The 21,008-nt window shown below is 48.9% G+C and overlaps 1 protein-coding gene across 8 annotated transcripts in view; it reads right to left on the reverse strand.

Moving 5' to 3' along the window:
* Positions 1-21,008, reverse strand: part of LOC147121022 (CAP-Gly domain-containing linker protein 4-like) — a 457,143-nt gene that overhangs the window by 144,638 nt on the left and 291,497 nt on the right. For all 8 annotated transcript variants that reach the window (XM_085980323.1, XM_085980320.1, XM_085980321.1 and 5 more), the window contains one exon: positions 11,346-11,469. In XM_085980323.1, coding sequence (XP_085836449.1) covers positions 11,346-11,469 — 124 coding nt within the window. The remainder of the gene's footprint in view (positions 1-11,345; positions 11,470-21,008) is intronic.

Genomic DNA, 21,008 nt, shown 5'->3' on the forward strand with positions numbered 1-21,008 from the left:
GAGCAATACCAAGGGGCAGAAAGCATTAGTGGGAGTGGTATATAGACCTCCAAACAGTAATGCGGAGGTTGGTGATGGCATTAAAAGGGAAATTAGAGAAGCGTGCAATAAGGGCACAGCAGTCATCATGGGTGACTTTAATCTACATATAGATTGGGCTAACCAAATTAGTAACAATACTGTGGAGGAGGAATTCCTGGAGTGTTTACGGGATGGTTTCCTGGACCAATATGTCGAGGAACCAACCAGAGATCAGGCCATCTTAGTCTGGGTATTATGTAACGAGAAAGGATTAATTAGCAATCTTGTTGTACGAGGCCCCTTGGGTCGGAGCGATCATAATATGATAGAATTCTTCATGAAGGTGGAGAATGAAGTAGTTGACTCAGAGACTAGGGTCCTGAATTTAAATAAAGGAAACTACGATGGTCTGAGGCGCGAGTTGGGTAGGATTGATTGGGGAATGTCACTCAAAGGGTTGACGGTGGATAGGCAATGGCAAACATTCAAAGACCGCATGGATGAACTACAGAATTTGTTCATCCCAGTTTGGCATAAAAAGGTGACTCAACCGTGGCTAACAAGGGAAATTAGGGATAGCATAAGATCCAAGGAGAGGACATATAAATAGGCCAGAAAAAGCAGTAAACCTGAAGATTGGGAGCAGTTTAGGATTCAACAAAGGAGGACAAAGGGATTAATTAAGAGGGGGAAAATAGAGCATGAAAGTAAGCTTTCAGGGAACATAAAAACTGACTGTAAAAGCTTTTATAGATATGTGAAGAGAAAAAGATTGGTGAAGTCAAGCGTAGGTCCCTTGCAGTCAGAATCAGGTGAATTTATAATGGGGAACAAAGAAATGCAGACCAATTAAATACATATTTTGGTTCTGTCTTCACAAAGGAGGACACAAATAACCTCCCAGAGATGTCGAGGAACATAGGGTCTGATGAAAGGGAGGAACTGAAAGAAATCAGTATTTGTAGGGAAATGGTGTTAGGGAAATTGATGGGATTGAAGGCCGATAAATCCCCAGGGCCTGATAATCTACATCCTTGGGTACTTAAGAAAGTGGCCCTAGAAATAGTAGATGCATTGCTGATCATCTTCCAAAATTCGATGGAATCTGGAACAGTACCCATGGATTGGAGGGTAGCTAATGTAACCCCACTATTCAAAAAGGGTGGTAGAGAGAAAATGGGGAATTACAGACCAGTAAGCCTGACATCAGTAGTGGGGAAAATGCTAGAGTCCATTATAAAAGATGTAATAGCAGAGCACTTGGAAAACAGTGATAGGATCGGACAAAGTCAACATGGATTTACAAAAGGTAAATTGTGCTTGACTAATCTACTGGAGTTTTTTGAGGATGTAACTGGTAAAATAAATAAGGGAGAATCAGTGGATGTGGTGCACAGGAAACTTTCGATTTACCGGCACCTAAATAACCGGAAATCTCGGTTAACCGGCAAAATTAGGGAGTAGGTTTTACTTCATATTCTACTTGCGTTCCTCCATCTGTTGCTGTGCAAGGGTGTGGCTGCAGCTGTTGCTAAGCTACAGAGACGCTTGGAACTTGTGGCCTTTGTTGCTTTATACGGATCTGTCAGCTCTCCGTATCTTTTACTATAGCGTTCGGTTATCCGGAACTTTTGATGAACCGGCACCACGTCGGTCCCGTCTGCCGGATAAAAAAAAGTTTCCTGTATTTGGACTTTCAGAAGGCTTTCGATAAGGTCCCGCATAAGAGATTAGCGTGTAAAGTTAAGGCACATGGGATTGGGGGCAAGGTATTGACTTGGATAGAGAACTGGTTGGCAGACAGAAAGCAAAGAGTTGGAATAAACGGGACTTTTTCCGAGTGGCAGGCAGTGACTCGTGGGGTACCGCAGGGATCGGTCCTTGGACCACAATATATATCAATGATCTAGACAAGGGAACTAGATGTAATATCTCCAAATTTGCAGACGACACAAAGCTGGGTGGGCGTGTGTGCTGTGAGGAGGATGCCGAGAAACTCCAGGATGATTTGGACAGGTTGGTTGATTGGGCAGAAGCATGGCAGAGGCAATATAACGTGGATAAATGTGAGGTTATCCACTTTGGTGGCAGAAACAGGAAGGCAGATCATTATCTGAATGGCAATAGATTGGGAGAAGGGGAAGTACAACGAGACCTGGGTGTCCTTGTGCACCAGTCGCTGAAGGTAAGCATGCAGGTGCAGCAGCGTTTAAGGCGGCAAATGGTATGTTGGCCTTCGTAGCGAGAGGGTTCGAGTACAGGAACAAGGATGTCTTGCTGCAGTTGTACAGGGCCTTGGTGAGACCACATCTTGAGTATTGTGTGCAATTTTGGTCGCCTTACCTGAGGAAGGGTGTTTTTGCCATGGAAAGAGTTCAGCGAAGATTCACCAGGCTGATACCTGGGATGGCAGGAATGACATATGAGGAGAGATTGGGTCGATTGGGCTTATACTCGCTGGAGTTTAGAAGAATGAGAGGGGATCTCATTGAAACTTATAAAATTCTGACAGGCCTGGACAGACTAGATGCAGGAAGGATGTTCCCGGTGGTCGGGGAGTCCAGAACCAGGGGTCACAGTCTAAGGATAAGGGTAAGCCATTTAGGACTGAGATGAGGAGGAATTTCTTCACCAAGAGAGTGGTGAACCTTTGGAATTCTCTACCACAGAAGGCAGTAGAGGCCAATTCATTAAATATATTCAAGAAGGAGTTGGATATATTTCTTAAGGCTAAAGGGATCAAGGGATATGGGGGAAAAAGCAGGAACAGGGTACTGAATTTGGATGATCAGCCATGATCGCATTGAATGGCGGAGCAGGCTCGAGAGGCCAAATGGCCTACTCCTGCTCCTATCTTCTATGTTTCATGACAGCTGCCAGTGAATCTGACGTACACATGAATGGTAATCTTTTTATGGTTGAAGATGAGCTGCACCTTGAGGGAATGGAAGCGCTTGCGGTTCACAAACACTCCTGGGTGATGTGGGGGTGCCTTAATGGCTACATGTGTGCAGTTGTTGATGCCCTGCACCTGTGGGAAGCCAGCCAGAGACGCAAAGCCAAGCACCCGCTCAGTAACACTGGCTTTATCAGTGGCAAAGCTGACATAATTGGCTGACTTGTTAAACATGGCATTGGCCACCTAGGTGATGCACCTGTGGGCGGACGACTGCAAATTCCTGCAAATGTCTGCTGCAGATCCCTGGAATCAGCCTGAGGCGAAGAAGTGGAGGGCGGTGGTGCCTTTGACAGCCACTACTAAGACATGTCCACCAGGTCTTGTTCCAGCAAGCTACAAATGTCTGCCACAACCTGGTGTGATAGCCTGAGCATCCTGAAGCACTGCTGCTCAGCCATGTTGAGGAAGCTTATCCTCTGCCTGTATACCCTGTGTTTGGGGGTATCGTCTCCAGCGCAGTGCAGCCCTGTGTTGACCCCCTCTATGCTGTGAAGCATCAGGTCATTGAGGAGAAGGCTGCCGGTGTGGTAGCTGTTGCTGCTGGTATTGTGGATGCTGCTGGTGTGGTTGGTGGTTTTGGTGCCGGGGCTCATCTTGGTCTGATTCTGAGGTCTAAGGTGAGACAGCATAAGCGGCACCCATGCTGATGTAATAGATGGCAGAGATCAGAGGCCCAATCCCTCAATGCTGTGATAGTGACTAGCAATGTGGCGAGAGTGGCTTCCGAGGTTGCAGAAATGGCCTACAAACTGCTGACAGCTAAATCGCTGCACAAAATGGAGTCAGCAAGAGCCTTTCCATTAGCCAAGTAAGCAGATGTAATTTGTGTGTTTTTCCTAGCTGTCAATTAATGGACTTGCACAACGGCCACTGAACTTCCGCCTCCCCTTCACAGGCGAGGTTTCCGAGGTGCGTGAATACCGTGCTGAAGAAGTTAAAGCCAAAACCTGCTGTTAAAAAGCCTCTTAAGGGTCTCTCAACAAGCATTTAGTACATCATTGAGGTCGCCTGCCTCTTCTGAATGGGTCCGTGGCATGCTGGGAAATGAACCAGAGTTAAATGCGGAAGTTGGCGGGTTCCTGACGCGCTGGCAATTTCGCCAATTTTTACTGCTGACCCGCTCCCAAACCCGCATTTCCTCTCGGCCAGTGATCTTGTTGCTTTAAGACTGAGGCCTAGGAGCCACTAAAAATACAAAAATATAATTGCTGAACCTTGCTGTAATATACTAAAAAGTACTTTGCTTTTAACTATCATCTTCCTATTACCAAGTTAAAAAAAATCCTGTTCTGGTGCTAATAAGAGACTAATTAAATGCAGTGCTGTTTTTTGAAAATCTTGTAATATATAAGATGGTGTAGGAGTCTACGTACTCCTAGCAAAAATTACTGAACTCGGAGAGGTTCAACAGAAAAGGTTTAATTGTTGAGACTGCATGTTGAACACAAAAATGGCGTCAGAGACTACACCAAGTCCGACTGCCTTTCATCAGTCCACAGCTTCGACTGCTCCTCCCCCGCTCTGGGCTTAACTATGTTGCAGATCGAGTTTCTTAAAGGTGTGATCCTTCTTAAAGGCATGACGCCTGATTTATAGTCTACGGACCGAAAAGCGGATTGTGTCCTTTGTGATCGGTACGCCACACAGCTCCCCCCAGAATCCGCTAGTAGGGAGTGTACGAACCGGCGTGGTGGCTTGATGGCACGGCCGGAACGGCTCTTGGCGGTTGGTGTCGGGAGCGGGGCGGTCGGACACGTCGGGCTCTTAGGCGGTCTGCCCCGCGGTGGGGGTTGGCCCACTTGAACGGGTTCGTCGGGCTCTAGGTGCGCCAGCTTGAGCCGGTCGACCGACACCTTGTCAGTTCTGCCGCCCATTTCGAGGAGGAAGAACTTGTTCCCCGTCTGGAGTACCTTGTAGGGTCCGTCGTATGGGGGCCGTAGAGGTCCTCGGTGGGCGTCATGGCGCACGAAAACAAATTTGGCCATGTGCAGGCTAGGTGGTACGCGGGTTTCTGGTTCGCCGTGCCGGCCGGTGGGTACTGGAGCGAACTGTTGTGCTCGGTTGGCGAAAGCGCGGCGTTGCTGGTCAGCCGACCAGGGGGTCGTGGCAGTGGGCAGGAACTCTCCGGGTACGCGCAGCAGCTGGCCGTACACGAGTTCCGCCGCCGAGGCTTGCAGGTCTTCCTTGACTGCGGAGCGTAGGCCAAGTAGCACCCACGGGAGGCGGTCGATCCAAGCCTCGTCCTCGAGGCTGGCGCGGAGGGACGCCTTCATGGACCTGTGGGATCGCTCGCACAGTCCGTTGGCTTGGGGGTGGTAAGCCGTGGTGCAGTGAACGGCCACCCAGAGGTTTTGAGCGATGGCGGCCCACAGATCAGAGGTGAACTGCGGGCCTCTATCCGACGTCATGTCGGAGGGGACGCCGAACCGAGCGATCCAGGTACCGATGAACGCCCTCACGATGTCGGCGGTGGTGGTGGACGTCAGTGGAATGGCCTCGGGCCAGCGGGTGGTACGGTCCACGATTGGCAGCAGGTGCGTGTGACCTTGTGATGGCGGCAGGGGGCCGACGCGGTCGATGTGGACGTGGTCAAACCTTCTTTCTGGCACGGTGAACTCCTCGAGTAGGGCTTTGACGTGCTGGTGGATTTTGGCACGCTGGCAAGCTATGCAGGATCTGGACCAGACGCGCACATCTTTGCGCAGGCCGCGCCAGACAAATCGGTTGGCCACCAGTCTAATGGACGCGCGGGTGCCGGGGTGAGAGAGGCCGTGGACGATGTCGAACACCCGTTTTCACCAGGACGCCGGGACTACGGGGCGGGGTTGCGCCAAGGAGCTGTTGCATTTGACTGTGACAGCGGACGGGCCGCAGGCGACGTCGGTCAGTCGCAGCCCTGGGAGGGTTGTGGGCGCGGAGAGCAGATCGGGGTCGGTGCGTTGCTCCGCTGCCAGTTGAGCATAGTCCACTGCCAGGTGGGCACCGTGGACGGCGGGGCGGGATAGGCAGTCAGCCACCACGTTGTCTCGACCGGAGACGTGCCGGATGTCCGTGGTGAATTCGGACACCGCGGCGAGCTGGCATTGTTACCTGGCTGACCACAGGTCCGCAGATTTTGCCATCGCGAATGTCAGGGGTTTGTGGTCGACAAACGCGGTGAAGGGGCGGCCCTCCAGAAGAAATCTAAAATGGCGGACTGCCAGGTACAGTGCGAGGAGCTCGCGGTCAAAGGCGCTGTATTTGGCCTCCGGGGACGCAGTTGGCGGCTGAAAAAGGCCAGCTGTTGCCAGGCCCCGTCGACCCACTGTTCGTACACGGCGCCGACCGCGTGGTCGGAGGCGTCCGTGGTGAGGGCCACCCTGGCGTTGGGCTGTGGGTGAGCGAGCATGGTGGCGTCGGCGAGCGCCTTTTTGGTCGAGTCGAAAGCGGTCAACATTTCCGCCGACCACTTGATCGCCATTCTGTCTTTTTTACCCAGGAGGGCTTCGTATAGGGGCCGCATGAGGGAGGCCGCTCCGGGAATGAAGCGGTTGTAAAAGTTGATCATCCCCAAGAACTCCTGGAGGCCTTTGATGGTGGTAGGTCAGGGATGGCTTGCACCTTGGCGGGCAGGGGAATGGCTCCGTCCTGCGTGATGTGGTGGCCAAGGAATTCGATCCGGCTGAGGCCAAATTGGGACTTGGCTGGGCTGATGATGAGCCCGTGCTCACTGAGCCGCTGGAACAGGGTGCGGAGGTGCTCGATGTGTTCCTGCTTGGAGGAACTAGCTACCAGGATGTCATCCAGGTAGACAAAGAGGAACTTCAGGTCTCGGAGGACCGAGTCCATGAGCCGCTGGAAGGCCTGGGCCGCATCTTTGAGGCCGAATGGCATTCGGAGGAACTCGAATAGCCAAAAAGGGGTGATTATGGCCGTCTTGGGAACGTCCGTGGGGTGGACTAAGAACATAAGAAATAGGAGCAGGAGTAGGCCAATCGGCCCCTCGAGCCTGCTCCGCCATTCAATAAGATCGTGGCTGACTTTGGAGAAGACTGAGCGGCCGGCCAGTCTAGCCGAGAAGTCTTGAATGTGCGGTATAGGGTACCGATCCGGCGTGGTGGCGTCGTTTAGGCGCTGGTAGTCCCCGCAGGGGCGCCATCCCCCGTCGGGTTTGGTGACGATGTGGAGTGGGGAGGCCCAGGGGCTGTTGGAGCGGCGGATGATGCCGAGCTGTTCCATTGTGGCGAACTCGGCCCGCGCGATCTCCAGCTTGGCCGGGTCCAGCCTGCGGGCGTGGGCATACACCGGTGGGCCTGTGGTGGGGATGAAGTGTTCTACCCCGTGCTTAGCAACTTTCGCGGAGAAGGTCGGGTTGGTGAGGGCTGGGAACTCAGCCAGGAGTGCTGAGTAGTCGTCCGTTGAGCGGGCGCGGCACTGCCACACCATTTCAGCGGGTTGGGGGGGGGGCCATGGCGCCCGGGATAGGTGACATGGTGTTCATGTCCACGAGGCGGCGCCGAGGCATGTCGACCAACAGGCCGTGGGCGCACAGGAAATCCGCACCGAGGAGCGGGGAGAGCACCTTGGCGGTGATAAACTCCCAGTGGTAGCGGCGGCCTGCGAGGTCGATGGTGACGGTGCGGGTGCCGTACGTCCGGATGTCGGTGCCGTTGGCGGCAGCCAGCGCAGGGCCGCGGCCGCCTCGCTGGATCTCGAGGGTGGACGCGGGGATGATGCTGCGCTGCACGCCCGTGTCGCATAGGAAACGGCGTCCGGAGGCGCTGTCCGTAACGTACAGCAGCGCGCCTGCTTGCCCCACGGCCATCGTGTAGGCCGCTGTGGGGGCAGTTGGAAACGTGCAGGGATGGCTGCAGCGGCGTGCCCGTGCGCCGAACCGGGTATGGAAGTAGCAGTAGCCCTGGGTCGGAGGGCTTGGGGGGCCTCGTGGCTGAGCTGTGTGGCCTCGTGGCCGAGCTGTGTGGCCGCGCGATAGAGGGTGGAGCGCGCGCCGACGCTGCGGAGGCCAGGTCGGGGGTGACGGCGTGGTTGAAGCCAGCGGACAGGAGCTTATCGGCTTCGTCGGTCAGGGCCTCGAGGTCCATGAGGCTGGATGCCACGATCGCCGGGCGGATGCTGGGAGGTAGTTGGCGGATAAAGAGCGTGCGGAAGAGGGAGCCGGGCGGTTTCTCGTCGGTCAGAGAAAGCATGTGTGAGAGCAAGTCTGACGGCGTGGAGTCACCGAGGCCCGGGAGGTCGAGGAGGTGGCAGTTGCGCAAAAATTGGGAGGCTGTGAATTTTTTTAAGGAGCGCGGCCTTGAGATGTGCGTACTTGCCTTCCTCCGAAGGGTTTTGTAGTGTTGTCCAGACTTTCGTGATTGTGGAGCTGCCCAGGGAGGCGAGGAGGTAGTCGTACATCGTTGCGTCGGCGGTGATGCCGCAGAGTCGGAATTGCGATTCGGCTTGAAGGAACCAGGCGGTGGCTAGGTTCTCCCAGAACTCCGGCAGCTTCACAGAAACTGCGTTTGTGTCAGCCATGGTTACGCTTAGGAGTCGTCCTGAGCGTCGGGGTCACCAATGTAGGGGTCTACGTACTCCTAGCAAAAATTACTGAACTCGGAGAGGTTCAACAGAAAAGGTTTAATTGTTGAGACTGCATGTTGAACACAAAAATGGCGTCAGAGACTACACCAAGTCCGACTGCCTTTCATCAGTCCACAGCTTCGACTGCTCCTCCCCCGCTCTGGGCTTAACTATGTTGCAGATCGAGTTTCTTAAAGGTGTGATCCTTCTTAAAGGCATGACGCCTGATCTATAGTCTTCGGACCGAAAAGCGGATTGTGTCCTTTCTGTGATCGGTACGCCACAATGGAATATTTTGCCATTTACAGAATTTGAAATTGTGATGAACTGATTACCATGAGTGCCCTGATCATTTTGTCAGATCTTGGTACTCTTGATAATCAGCTTATCACCATTTCATGAAATCTAAATTCTTTGGGGGCTAAATTTGGATGATTTGCATCTCCCGTTAACACCCTAAGAGGGTGCTAATGGGGCGCAAATCAACTAGCGCCTGGGCGCGGCGCCGCTAACGCTTCCCGCTAAATTCAGTTTTAGCGCCTCGAGTGCTAACCCCGAATATCTGGGTGGTGCGTTCTGCAGCGCTATGCATTGGGCCACACAGCGCTGCCGCATGGAAGGGCTCCTCCCCTCATTTAAAGGACCACCGGGGAGCGGGGTGCCATGCCAGCAGCCTGGCACTCGAGTGCCAGGCTGCCAGATCGCGGCACGGACCCCGCATTGAAAGACTCAACGGGCCGCGACAATTTTTTCCCCTCCCCGCCCGCCACCTCCCCTTTACTTACCACCCCGCGAGCCTCCTGCCACTCAGTTCCCACCCCCTGAAACAGTTGCTGTCATCGCCTGGCGCAGGTTCAGGGGGGTGTGGACCAATTTTGCAGGCAGGGTGAAAACTGGGCGCTGTGCACAGTGATGACGTCGTCATTGCCTGCGCAATAGAGCGGGGCACTACCGGTTACCGCTGCCGCTAAACTTGTTTGCGGCGTCATGCCCGGGCGAAAAGTCACTTGCACTCTGTTAGCACGCGCGCACCGCCACCACCCCCCCCCCTCCCCCCCGGAGGCGCAGATGCACCGAATTTCTAGCCCTCGACGTATTACATACAAATAACTGATCAGCACGTGTTCGTGCTTGCTGCTATTATCTTTATAATTAGAATACAGTGAATCTATAATGAGAAACAAATACTGTACTATCGTAACATGTCTATATTATTTGAGTGGAAGCATTGGCCTAGAAATTGGATCTTGCTGCGCCCGTTTTACTGGTATGGGCGCATTCATTCTGTGCCGGAAGTGCACCTCCTGCCATATTTGTAAAGGCTCTTCCATAGGCATCCAGCCTGCACGCCTGAAACAGGCGTTGGGCCCCTTGCATATGCAAGTAGGGGGCCTAATGCCTATTTGAGGCACCTGATACAAAATTGGATTGTGCATGACATGATCATGCGCGTCAGTTTCTTCAGGCGCTTGGCAACCAAACCAGCGGTCCTTACAGTTTGAACTTACCTTACTGTGGAGCGGGAAGGACCAGGAGCCACCACCTACTCACCTCCCAATTGCCTCCCCCCACCCTGGACTCTTATAACAAGCATATGGCATCTGAACCGGCTGATCTTGCTCCCCCTCTAACCCCCCTGGAGATCATTGAGCTACCTCCGAGGCCACGACTGGCACCCGCAACTCGCCAGTAATAAGCCAATGAGATCGGCGGACAAATTTGCCACTGACCTGCCGCCAACCTTTGTCGGCATGTGCAGCATCAGGTTGCACCCGAATTCGGGCACGATCCAATTTCTAAGCCATTACATATTCAATTTTACAAATATTAATAAATATGTCAGTTTTCTGAAGTCGCCGTAGCACTAGAAACAATGTTGCGCTGACATTGTAAAACAATCTAAATTTCATTATACTGGCCTGATTTTTGTAAGCAATCCCCATAATGATGAAACAATTGTATTAAACTTGGTGGCTATCTGTCAGTGTGCTCACAAGATATTGAGCTGAAACTGCAAAACTATATGACAGAGACAATTGAATGTACGGAACAAACTAGTTTTCAAAGGAAACCCACGTACTAGTTTCATATCCCTTGCAACAGCCAGTTTCAGAGTGAAATCGTGAGAGGCCTGGTTGTGCAATGCAACACAACCAGTGGTACCACAGAGTGGCAGAATGTGAGTTTGCTCCCTTGCTTTCCTATTTGTTCAGTTACCAGTTTTAGTTGCATCATTATTGGGAGGTGCTGGGTGGATGGCAAAGGGAAGAAGGGCACATGCACAAAAAGTTGGCCCAGATTGCTGACACCTCCTAGAAGGCAAAGCAACACTGGTAGAGGCTTGGAAGTAAGCCAGCAGTCTTCGCTCTTGGTCAAGGATGGTGCACCGTCCAGGGATAGCACAAGGAAGGTAATGGGGAGAAAATATAAACATCTTAAACAGAGTCTTATCTAGAAAACATGACAATATATTAAACTGGATGCAATTTCATCAACAAATTACTGATGTTATCTTAAAGTCTGTACAGTACTTAATTTCTATCGATTAATTCTCTGAGAATGCATACAATAGTTATTTATTTACATACTAATTTTAGAGGAAACCTGCCAAAGCCTGCTATAGTTTTTGTAGCAAAACTAGAAAGTATGGCACAGTGTATGCAGCTATTTTGACAACGTAATTCATACACTTGATGTTGTGTCAAATTCCCTATTCATATTTTAAAAATTCATGACCCAGCTGTTAAATTTGTTATTTTTATGCATGCCCAAAGAAAGCCCAAAGTCAATAATTTATGTCCCTTACCTCTGAACTCTTGATGGAGGTGCAAACACTCCATGTTTTGGCAGACAGGTGAAATACTGTACTCCCCCTACAGAGCCATCATTCTTGCCATTGGGTTTATCCAACTCAATCCCATACCAATAACCTACAAAATGACATATGAGTAAGACTTACATAGTGCAAATAACACTTGATTTTATCTTCACATCTAGCCAGAATTTAACAGCCATGGGGTAGAAATTGAACCTCATAAAATGGCTGCAAGGGGCAATTTTTGGGACCATGGTACATCTGTAACTTGCTTTTTAATCTGTTTCATTTCCTGCTTTTTTCTCAGTTCTGACGAAGGATCTTCGACCTGAAACGTTAATTCTGTTTCTCTCTCCACAGATGTTGCCTAACCTGCTGAGTTTTTCCAGCATTTTCTGTTGTTGTATCGGATTTCCAGCATCCGCAGTATTTTGCTATCGTACATCTGTAAGATGTCCCAATCGATAGTGGGCCGGGCCATTTTTCAGGCATCCCTGGGGACTGCCTAAAACAGGCATTAAGCCCCTTATATATGTAAATGAAGGGGATAATGCCTGTTTTAGGCCCCCTCTGGGAAATTAAATAGTGATGAGTGGAGCAGGAGCCGAGGTTCAGCAGCTGCCGCCGCATCCTAAGCCAACAATTTTTTAAATATTCACTCTTGTGGAGCCAGGAGGAGCAGGAGTGCTCCCTTGACTCCACAGTTCTTCCGATCGCCTCCCGCAGCCCCGCCCCCGCCCCCCCAACTGCCTCTCCACCACTCGCCCCACCCTCCTCTGGGATTTAACTTTGGACCGCAGCCAGCAAGGAAAGCGGCCCAATATTCATTTTCTTAAAATGGGCTAGCTGCCTGTGGTGGCATGACAGCTCACCCAAATAATATTAATGAAGCCTGAGGCCCAATTTGGGACATGCACACTGTACATGGCGCCATCTCAGGGCATAAAGAAATTGCCACCTCTAAATCTGTAAGAATTTATTTTTAAAATATTAACACAGATCATGTACAATTTACCCTGTTGGCTAAACCCAACCTACTCAACCAACCAACTGTAAGTTAAACCTCCAAGAATATTCAGCTTTGCAAAATTTCTTTGACACACAAAAGTAATTAATCAAATCTCCAGGCTATCAGTTTTACAACCAACGGTCTGATTAATTGTATTTAATAGATGACTAACCTATGGTTCCAGCACCAAGGAAACCATCACCTTCCGGCGAGTAGTTGATCACTTACATTTATCTTCATATCCTTCAATCGTAATCTTCAACAGATATTTATCCAATACTTTTTAAAGGAGTTAATTGACACAATATTAACTGATTATGCTGGGAGTATTTTCCACATTTCCAGTACTCTTTGGGGTAGGAATCTTCTGATTTCTAGTCTATTATTATCTTAGTATTCAATCTCAAAGATATTAATGAAGCAAATGAAAATTATATGTATTGACCTACCAACATTAAAAATGCTATATATTTTTGTTCAGTTTTTATTTCATTGAAGGAAATATCCAGGCCTTAAATACAATAACAAATTTTAAAAGCTGAAAGAAATTCTGTGTCAGGCACAAAATTTTCCTAGTATATTTCTCTTCATTATTGTAACATTAAATAAATCTTTTAATAAATAAACTCAAACTGTACTCTAGAAATGAACTATCAGAGTGGAATGGCACGGATTATTTTTAAACTTAGTCTCATGGTGACTTAAAAAAAGAGTTCCTTTACTTTTAACGGCCTCTAGAAATCTGTTCTCAGTTTAGGTCTGGCAAGAGATAAATGTGATAATGAACTTGTCTCATCTGATACTGACCACACTTTATCAGAGGAAATAAGATCAGGCTGGAGGAATACATGGAAAATCAGGACACAGACTTTTCTTTTTTTGACATGGACCAAAGATAGTAAAAGAAAGGACTATCATTTATACAGCACGTTTCGAGACCTCAGGATGTCCCAAAGCACTTCACAGCTAATCAATTACTTTTGGAGTGTAATCATTCTTGTAATGTAAGGAAATGCGGCAGCCAATTTGCACACAGTAAGGTCCCACAGACAGCAATGAGATAAATGAACACATAATTTGTTTTAGTGATGTTGGTTGAGGGATAAATATTGAACTCCCCAGCTCTTTTTTGAATAGTGCCATGGGATCTTTGGTGTCCACCTGACAGGGCAGATAGTTCCTCCTGCCTTGAGTAGCAACTCGCCAAAATGTACTCGCTTCTAGCTAGGAAGTGTGTGAGTTGAGTGTGGTGATTATTCTTGTTTTATAGATAGGGCGTTTATTGCATCAGTTTCTGCCGCCTTTTCCCATGGCCTAAACAAAGCTATAGTTGTGGCCCAAGTTAATGGGTTAGAAGTGAAGGCCCTTATAGATACGGGCAGTACTGAGAGCTTTGTAAGTCTTCAGTTTGTGAGGGAGAAGCATTTGAAAATTTCACCTGTTTCCTATCAGGTGTGTATGGCTCAGACGACTCTCACCTCACAAGTAGCTGGTTGTTGCCTTGTGAAATTAATTCTCCTAGGTAATACGTATACTGATATACGCCTATCCGTTCTGCCTAATCTCTGTGTGGACATTTTGATTGGTCATGATGTGCTTCAATTACATGAGTCCCCCAGTCTTTCTTTCGGAGGAACCAAGCCACCTTTGTCTATTTGTGGATTAACTTCTTTATTCATTTCTCCATTATCACTTTTTTCCAATTTGATGCCGGACTGTAAGCCAATTGCTACCAAGTCAAGAAGGTATAGCAGTCAGGATAAAGAATTTATTAATTCTGAAGTTCAACGTCTTTTATCGGAAGGAATCATTGAACCTAGTTTTTCGCCCTGGCGGGCACAGGTAGTTGTCACCACTAATGAGAGACATAAGAAGCGAATGGTGATAGACTACTCTCAAACTATTAACAGGTATACTCAATTAGATGCGTACCCCCTGCCTAAGATTGATGAGCTTATCAATAAAGTATCTCAATATAAGGTTTTTAGCACTATTGACCTAAAGAGTGCTTATCATCAGATTCCTATCGCTAAGAGGGACAAACCATATACGGCCTTTGAAGCTGGCGGAAAGCTGTACCAGTTTTGCCGAGTACCATTCGGTGTTACTAACGGTGTCGCCTGTTTTCAACGGGCAATGGATGCTTTTATAAGTGATAACTCTCTCTCTGACACCTTCTCATATTTAGATGACATCACGGTGTGTGGCAAATCAAGGGTGGAGCACGATTTTAATCTAGAAAGATTCCTTCAAGTTGCGGAAAAAGTTGGCTTAACTTTCAATAAAGAGAAGTGTATCTTTTCGACCACCGAGGTAAATTTACTGGGGTATATTATCTCGGGAAACAAGATTAAACCAGATCCAGAACGGCTGCGACCACTGATTGATTTACCTTGCCCTACTAATTCTAAGGCCTTGCAACGAGTTGTTGGACTGTTTTCTTATTATTCTAATTGGATTGCAAACTTCTCGCAGAAGATCCGGCCCCTTATTCGGGTTACGACATATCCTCTATCATGGGAGGCCAGGACGTGTTTTGATAATCTTAAAAAGGATATCCTTGGAGCAGTTGTGCATTCTATTGATGAGCAGGTTCCCTTTGTGATTGAGACGGACGCTTCCGATTTTGCAATTGGGGCTACCCTGAACCAAAATGGAAGACCTGTGGCCTTTTTCTCACGTACTCTGAGCAATAGTGAGCAGAGACATTCATCAATAGAGAAAGAGGCGTACGCAATAGTAGAAGCACTGCGTAAATGGAGACATTATTTATCTGGGCGACATTTTACGTTAGTAACTGACCAAAAATCTGTGTCCTTCATGTTTGATGTCAAACATTTTGGAAAGATTAAGAATGATAAAATAATGAGGTGGAGGATCGAGTTGGCATGCTACCATTTCGATATAGTCTATCGTCCGGGGAAGGATAATGTTGCCGCTGATGCGCTGTCGAGGGCTTATTGTTCTGTGCTTCACGGAGATACGCTTATTAATCTTCATAATGCTTTGTGCCATCCTGGTGTTACGAGGATGATACACTTCGTACGCAGTAAGAATTTGCCCTTTTCAGTTGAAGACGTTAAGCGGATGACTTCGTCATGCTCTGTCTGCGCCCGGTGTAAACCGAATTTCTTTAAGCCTCAACGAGCTCATCTTATAAAGGCTACTTCTCCCTTTGAACGCCTGAGCGTTGATTTTAAGGGGCCTCTTCCTTCAACGACTCAGAATCGATATATATTTACTGTTGTGGATGAGTTTTCAAGGTTCCCTTTTGCTTTTCCTTGTGCAGATGTATCAGCTGCTACAGTTATTAAATGTCTGACTCAACTTTTTGTCATCTTTGGGATGCCTGCGTATATCCATTCGGATCAGGGAAGTTCTTTTATGTCTTCCCAGTTGAAGGAATACCTCCAGAGTCGGGGAATTTCTACTAGCAGAACTACCCCGTATAATCCCCAGGGTAATGGACAGTGCAAACGATACAATGGGGTGATCTGGAAGGCAGTTATGTTGGCTTTGACATCCCGGAACCTTAAGAATACACAGTGGGAAATGGTACTGCCTGATGCCCTGCATTCCATTAGATCATTGCTTTCAACGGCTACTAATGTGACCCCCCATGAAAGGCTCTTCAACTATCCGCGGAGATCCACTACGGGATATTCGGTACCTTCATGGCTTACTATGCAGGGACCTGTGCTGCTCCGACGCCATGTTAGACTGTCAAAGTATGATCCTTTAGTGGAGGAGGTGGAGCTATTGGAGGCAAATTCCCAATATGCTCACATTCGATTCCAAGATGGGAAAGAAAGTACGGTTTCAGTTAAAGACTTAGCTCCTTGTGGTGGCCAGCCCTCTCCCGAGGACATTAATAATAGCCATAATTCAGATAATGTTGATGTCGTCACAGATACTACGAACATTTCCAATCCTATTGCAGACACTTACAATTCTCTTAGTCTGCCCCCGATGGATGTTCATGACCCTCCCAGTCTACCTTCTAATGGGACTTCCAATCCAGAAACCGTTGATAATCGGGATATTGATAGCCTCCCTGCAGAAGATATTTCTGTGTCTCCTGGTGTGGGAGGGCAAGGAACTCCACCAAGGCCAAGAAGGTCGACACGAACAAGATATCCGGTCGACCGATTAAAAATGGACTTTTAAAATAATTAATAATTTAATAGTAAAATTTTAAAATTGTTGAAGGCATTATACATGTATTGCTCTAGTCATAAATAACTAATTGTAAACTGTAAAGGCTACCTAGGTTGAAGTATATTTTAAAAGGAGGGGTGAATGTGGTGATTATTCTCGTTTTATTAGAAGCATTGTAATTGGTTGCCTGTTTTCCTGCCTTGAGATATATGCTGTAAACTTATTGGTTAGTTGATTCCATGTGACCTGTGGTGGCCATCTTAAATTCAGTTTTCTACAGTTTGGTTGAGACTGGGTGCTCAACATGTACTTGCTGGTTTTTTAAGGTTAATAAAGCCTAGCTTTTGAAAGGCAATCTACTCTTTATTTCATTGAGTAAGCAGCAAGAATGGCATAGATGGCAGCAAAACACGCCTAAATTTATTTGGAAATTTCACAAAATATGCCATTAGTTTTATTCTCTAGTGAACAATACTACTGGCAAACATCTTTGCAGATATTATGAGATGCAAAGTGTGTATCTGAATAATGTCAAGAAAACTCCAATAGTCAAGCAATTCATGTTCTTTATAGGCTTGGTCTTCCACATCAGCAGTGTCATTATCAGGCTTGCTGGCATCCTCCTGGCCATCCACCATCAGTCCTTTCCAGAGATCCATGTTATGAAGCATCCAACATGCCATAAAATTTTGTAAAACAATTCTTGATACATACTGCATGTCCAGTGCTACTTAGGCTACCTTCCTTTAAGCATCCCAATTGCTTGCTCAATTCAAATAGCACTGTGTGTTTCGATGTAGCACTGGTGGTCCTACTAACAGGCAGCATAGGCTAGGAGAATAGCGCACATCTCGTCACCCAACAGCCATCCTTGACCCTGCTGTTGAAATAAAGTTGCGCCAGATCGCAAATGACCTGCACATTAAGGGAATACCTTTGCAGTTGAAGCAAATATGATGGCTTACATTTGGTTCACACAATGTCACATGGGTCCAATCAATAATTCCCACAACCTTGGGGAATCAAGCGATTGCGAAAAAAATTATTGTTCGCTCAGTGTATATTTTGTCTAGAAAACTGCTGATACAATGCAACGTTGTATAGGGTTCCATTTGAAATGTAGAATCATCATTTCTGAAGGGGTCACTGTATACACCTAGCTGCATTGACAAAGAGAGCACGAATGTACGGTGAATTGGCTGATCTGGCAAAAGTCCCCTGTGGCTCCCTGGGCTGAGCCTGTACCATAAAAGTTCAGAGCTGTGGTCACTTTGTCTGCCACAGTGAAACCAGTCTGCGCTGTGGACTTTGCAGATCTAGCTGCCGCAACGAACAGTCTTTCAAAGCTTCATGACTTAAGCATAGCCTCCTGAGAAAGATCTTAAAAGCATTCATCTAGGTTGGTACATCCTGCTAGATGGGTACTGCAGGAATGGTCTGGCTCTCTTTGATGCTACCCGACTAATCTGGATTCCTTTAGAGCCTCCTGCTGCTCCCCTTCCTTCAATGGGAATCCCATTTAGCAACCTTCAAATACCTGCTCCCTAATTCTCTTTAAATACAAGCATCTTCAAAGGTAATGTAGGAGAAGGTTTCCTGAATAAAATGATGCAAAAATTTTGCAGATACTTGAAAATAACCATATCTGCCTTGAAGTCCTGGCAACTGCACTTGCTATATAGTGGCATACAATTAGAAGGGCACATGGGAAGGCAGAAGTCTCGGACTTTAGCACGGATAACATTTTCCTGTCCTAACTCCATGATTTACATATTTCCAGCACTGAGAGGGTGGGCACTTCTTCAGCTTGGCCAAATACCAGCCAAAGTTTCTGACATGTCACATTTGAGGTGTAATCTAGGACTGTCATAAATTCCTGCTCCTACATTGGCACAAATACTGACTTCTGTCCTGCTGTAACCCAGGAATTTTGTCTAGAAAACTGCTGATACAATGCAACGTTGTATAGGGTTCCATTTGAAATGTAGAATCATCATTTCTGAAGGGGTCACGGTCTCAGAATAAGGGGTCAGCCATTTAGGACTGAGATGAGGAGAAATGTCTTCACTCAGGGTGGTGAATCTTTGGAATTTTCTACCCCAGAGGGCTGTGGAGGCTCAGTCGTTGAGTATATTCAAGATAGAGATCGATAGGTTTTTGGATATCACGGGATATGGGGATAGTGCAGGAAAGTGGAGTTGAGGTAGAAGATCAGCCATGATCTCGTTGAATGGCGGAGCAGGCTTGAGGGGCCAAATGGCCTACTCCTGCTCCTATTTCTTATGTTCTTATGAAGGATATGCTCAACCGCAACATGAACCACTGCTACAATTTAGCAGATGGTATTATATAGAAATGCGAACAAAGTGAAAAGTTGGACCTAAGTAAATGTTCCAAATCATTCCCTTACAGTATTTTTAAATGGTATAAATCCATACATAAAACACTAGCCGGGGGGGGGGGGGGGGGGGCGGCGTTGCCAGGGCAGTTTAGAGGGCCGCACGGTTGACAGCTGGCTGCTGCAGCTCCCCCGCTCTGTGTCTCGGGCCGCGCGGTTGTGAGGCCCGGCCCGAGTGACCTCAACTCACCTCCCGCTCCGGCGGGCCGACGCAGCTGCCCCGCTCGCTGTTGGGGAAAAGCAGGGGGAAAAATGGCGGCGAAGTTTCGGGAGGCTGCAGGATTAGGTCCCGCCTGTGACGCACCGATTGGTCAACCATCAGGTCACTGAACTGTAGGATTGGTCAACCATCACGTCACTCAACGCTAATGAGCAGTAGGATTGGTCAACCGCTAATGAGCGGATTTTTGAATATTTTTTGTATACTGTCTGAACAATTTTTGTCTGACCAAAAAGTAAATACACCTATGATGCTCCCCTGATCATCAGCTTTCTTTTGAGGGGTCATAGTCTAAGGATAAGGGGTAAGCCGTTCAGGACTGAAATGAGGAGGAATTTCTTCACCCAGAGAGTTGTGAACCTGTGGAATTCTCTGCCACAGAGGGCGGTGGAGACCAGTTCATTAAATATATTCAAAAAGGGAGTTGGATATATTTCTTAAGGCTAACGGGATCAAGGGATATGGGGAGAAGGCAGGGACAGGGTACTGAATTTGGATGATCAGCCATGATCTCACTGAATGGCGGAGCAGGCTCGAAGGGCCGAATGGCCTACTCCTGCTCCTATCTTCTATGTGATATAACATATGTGTAGGTATGCTCTATAACTTTTGAGTGTATAGCGGACAGACAGACATACAGACAGACGGACAGACATACTGCTTTATTATATATATAGACTAGCTGGGAGCCCCGCGTTGCGAGGGCAATTTTGGGGCGCGAGGGCAATTTTGGGGCGTTTGGTCTCCCTGCCCCTGTGTGTCCCCCCTCTCCCTGTCATGTCCTCTCCCTGTCCTATCCCTCCCTCCCCTCTCTCCCTCCCCTCCCCCCCTCCCTCCCCTCCCCTCTCTCCCTCCCTCCCCTCTCTCCCTCCCCTCCCTGTCTCCCTCTCCCCCCCCACTCCCCTCTGTCCCTCACTCCGGCCCCTCCCCCTGCCTAGCGAGCCCCGCGTTGCGAGGGCAATTTTGGGGCGCGAGGGCAATTTTGGGGCGTTTGGTCTCCCTGCCCGTGTGTCCCCCCTCTCCCTGTCATGTCCTCTCCCTGTCCTATCCCTCCCTCCCCTCTCTCCCTCCCCTCCCCTCTCTCCCTCCCTCCCCTCCCCTCTCTCCCTCCCCCCCCACTCCCCTCTGTCCCTCTCTCCGGCCCCCCCCCCTGCCTAGCGAGCCCCGCGTTGCGAGGGCAATTTTGGGGCGCGAGGGCAATTTTGGGGCGTTTGGTCTCCCTGCCCCTGTGTGTCCCCCCTCTCCCCGTCATGTCCTCTCCCTGTCCTATCCCTCCCTCCCCTCTCTCCCTCCCCTCCCCTCTCTCTGTCCCTCTATCCGGCCCCTCCCCCTGCCTAGCGCCTGAGGTCCGGTGCCGTTGCTGAGGTCCCCCGCGTATCGCGCGGCTGATGGACGGCCGCTTGCGTGCGTGCGGGCGGCGCATGCGCGGTGAGTGCGGGCGGCGCATGCGCGGTCAGTGCGAGCGGCCCGCGGGAGCCGGCAAGGCCGTTAGCGAGCGGGAAACTTCGGGCGGCGCGCCCGCGCTCCGTCCGCGACACCTGAGAGGGGGAAGTAGAGAGAGAGACAGAGAGGGAAGAGGAGAAGGAGAGAGAGGGAAGAGGAGAGAGGGAAGAGGAGAAGGAGAGAGAGGGAAGAGGAGAAGGAGAGAGAGGGAAGAGGAGAAGGAGAGAGAGGGAAGAGGAGAAGGAGAGAGAGGGAAGAAAGAGAGAGAGAGAGAGAGAGAAATTTTTTCAGCTTCAGGCCCCGAGTCCCCCCTGCGCGAGGGTGAGGAGGAGGGGGGGGGGGGGGTTGCTAAACACAATATAAAACTCAAATAAATTGTTAATTAATTGCCTAACACATAATTGAAATATTTACCTTAGTTCCCTA

Source organism: Somniosus microcephalus, chromosome 3 (assembly GCF_052327205.1).
Source record: "Somniosus microcephalus isolate GS21.2 chromosome 3, FLI_Smic_1.0, whole genome shotgun sequence".
NCBI classification, from domain to species: Eukaryota; Metazoa; Chordata; class Chondrichthyes; order Squaliformes; family Somniosidae; genus Somniosus; species Somniosus microcephalus.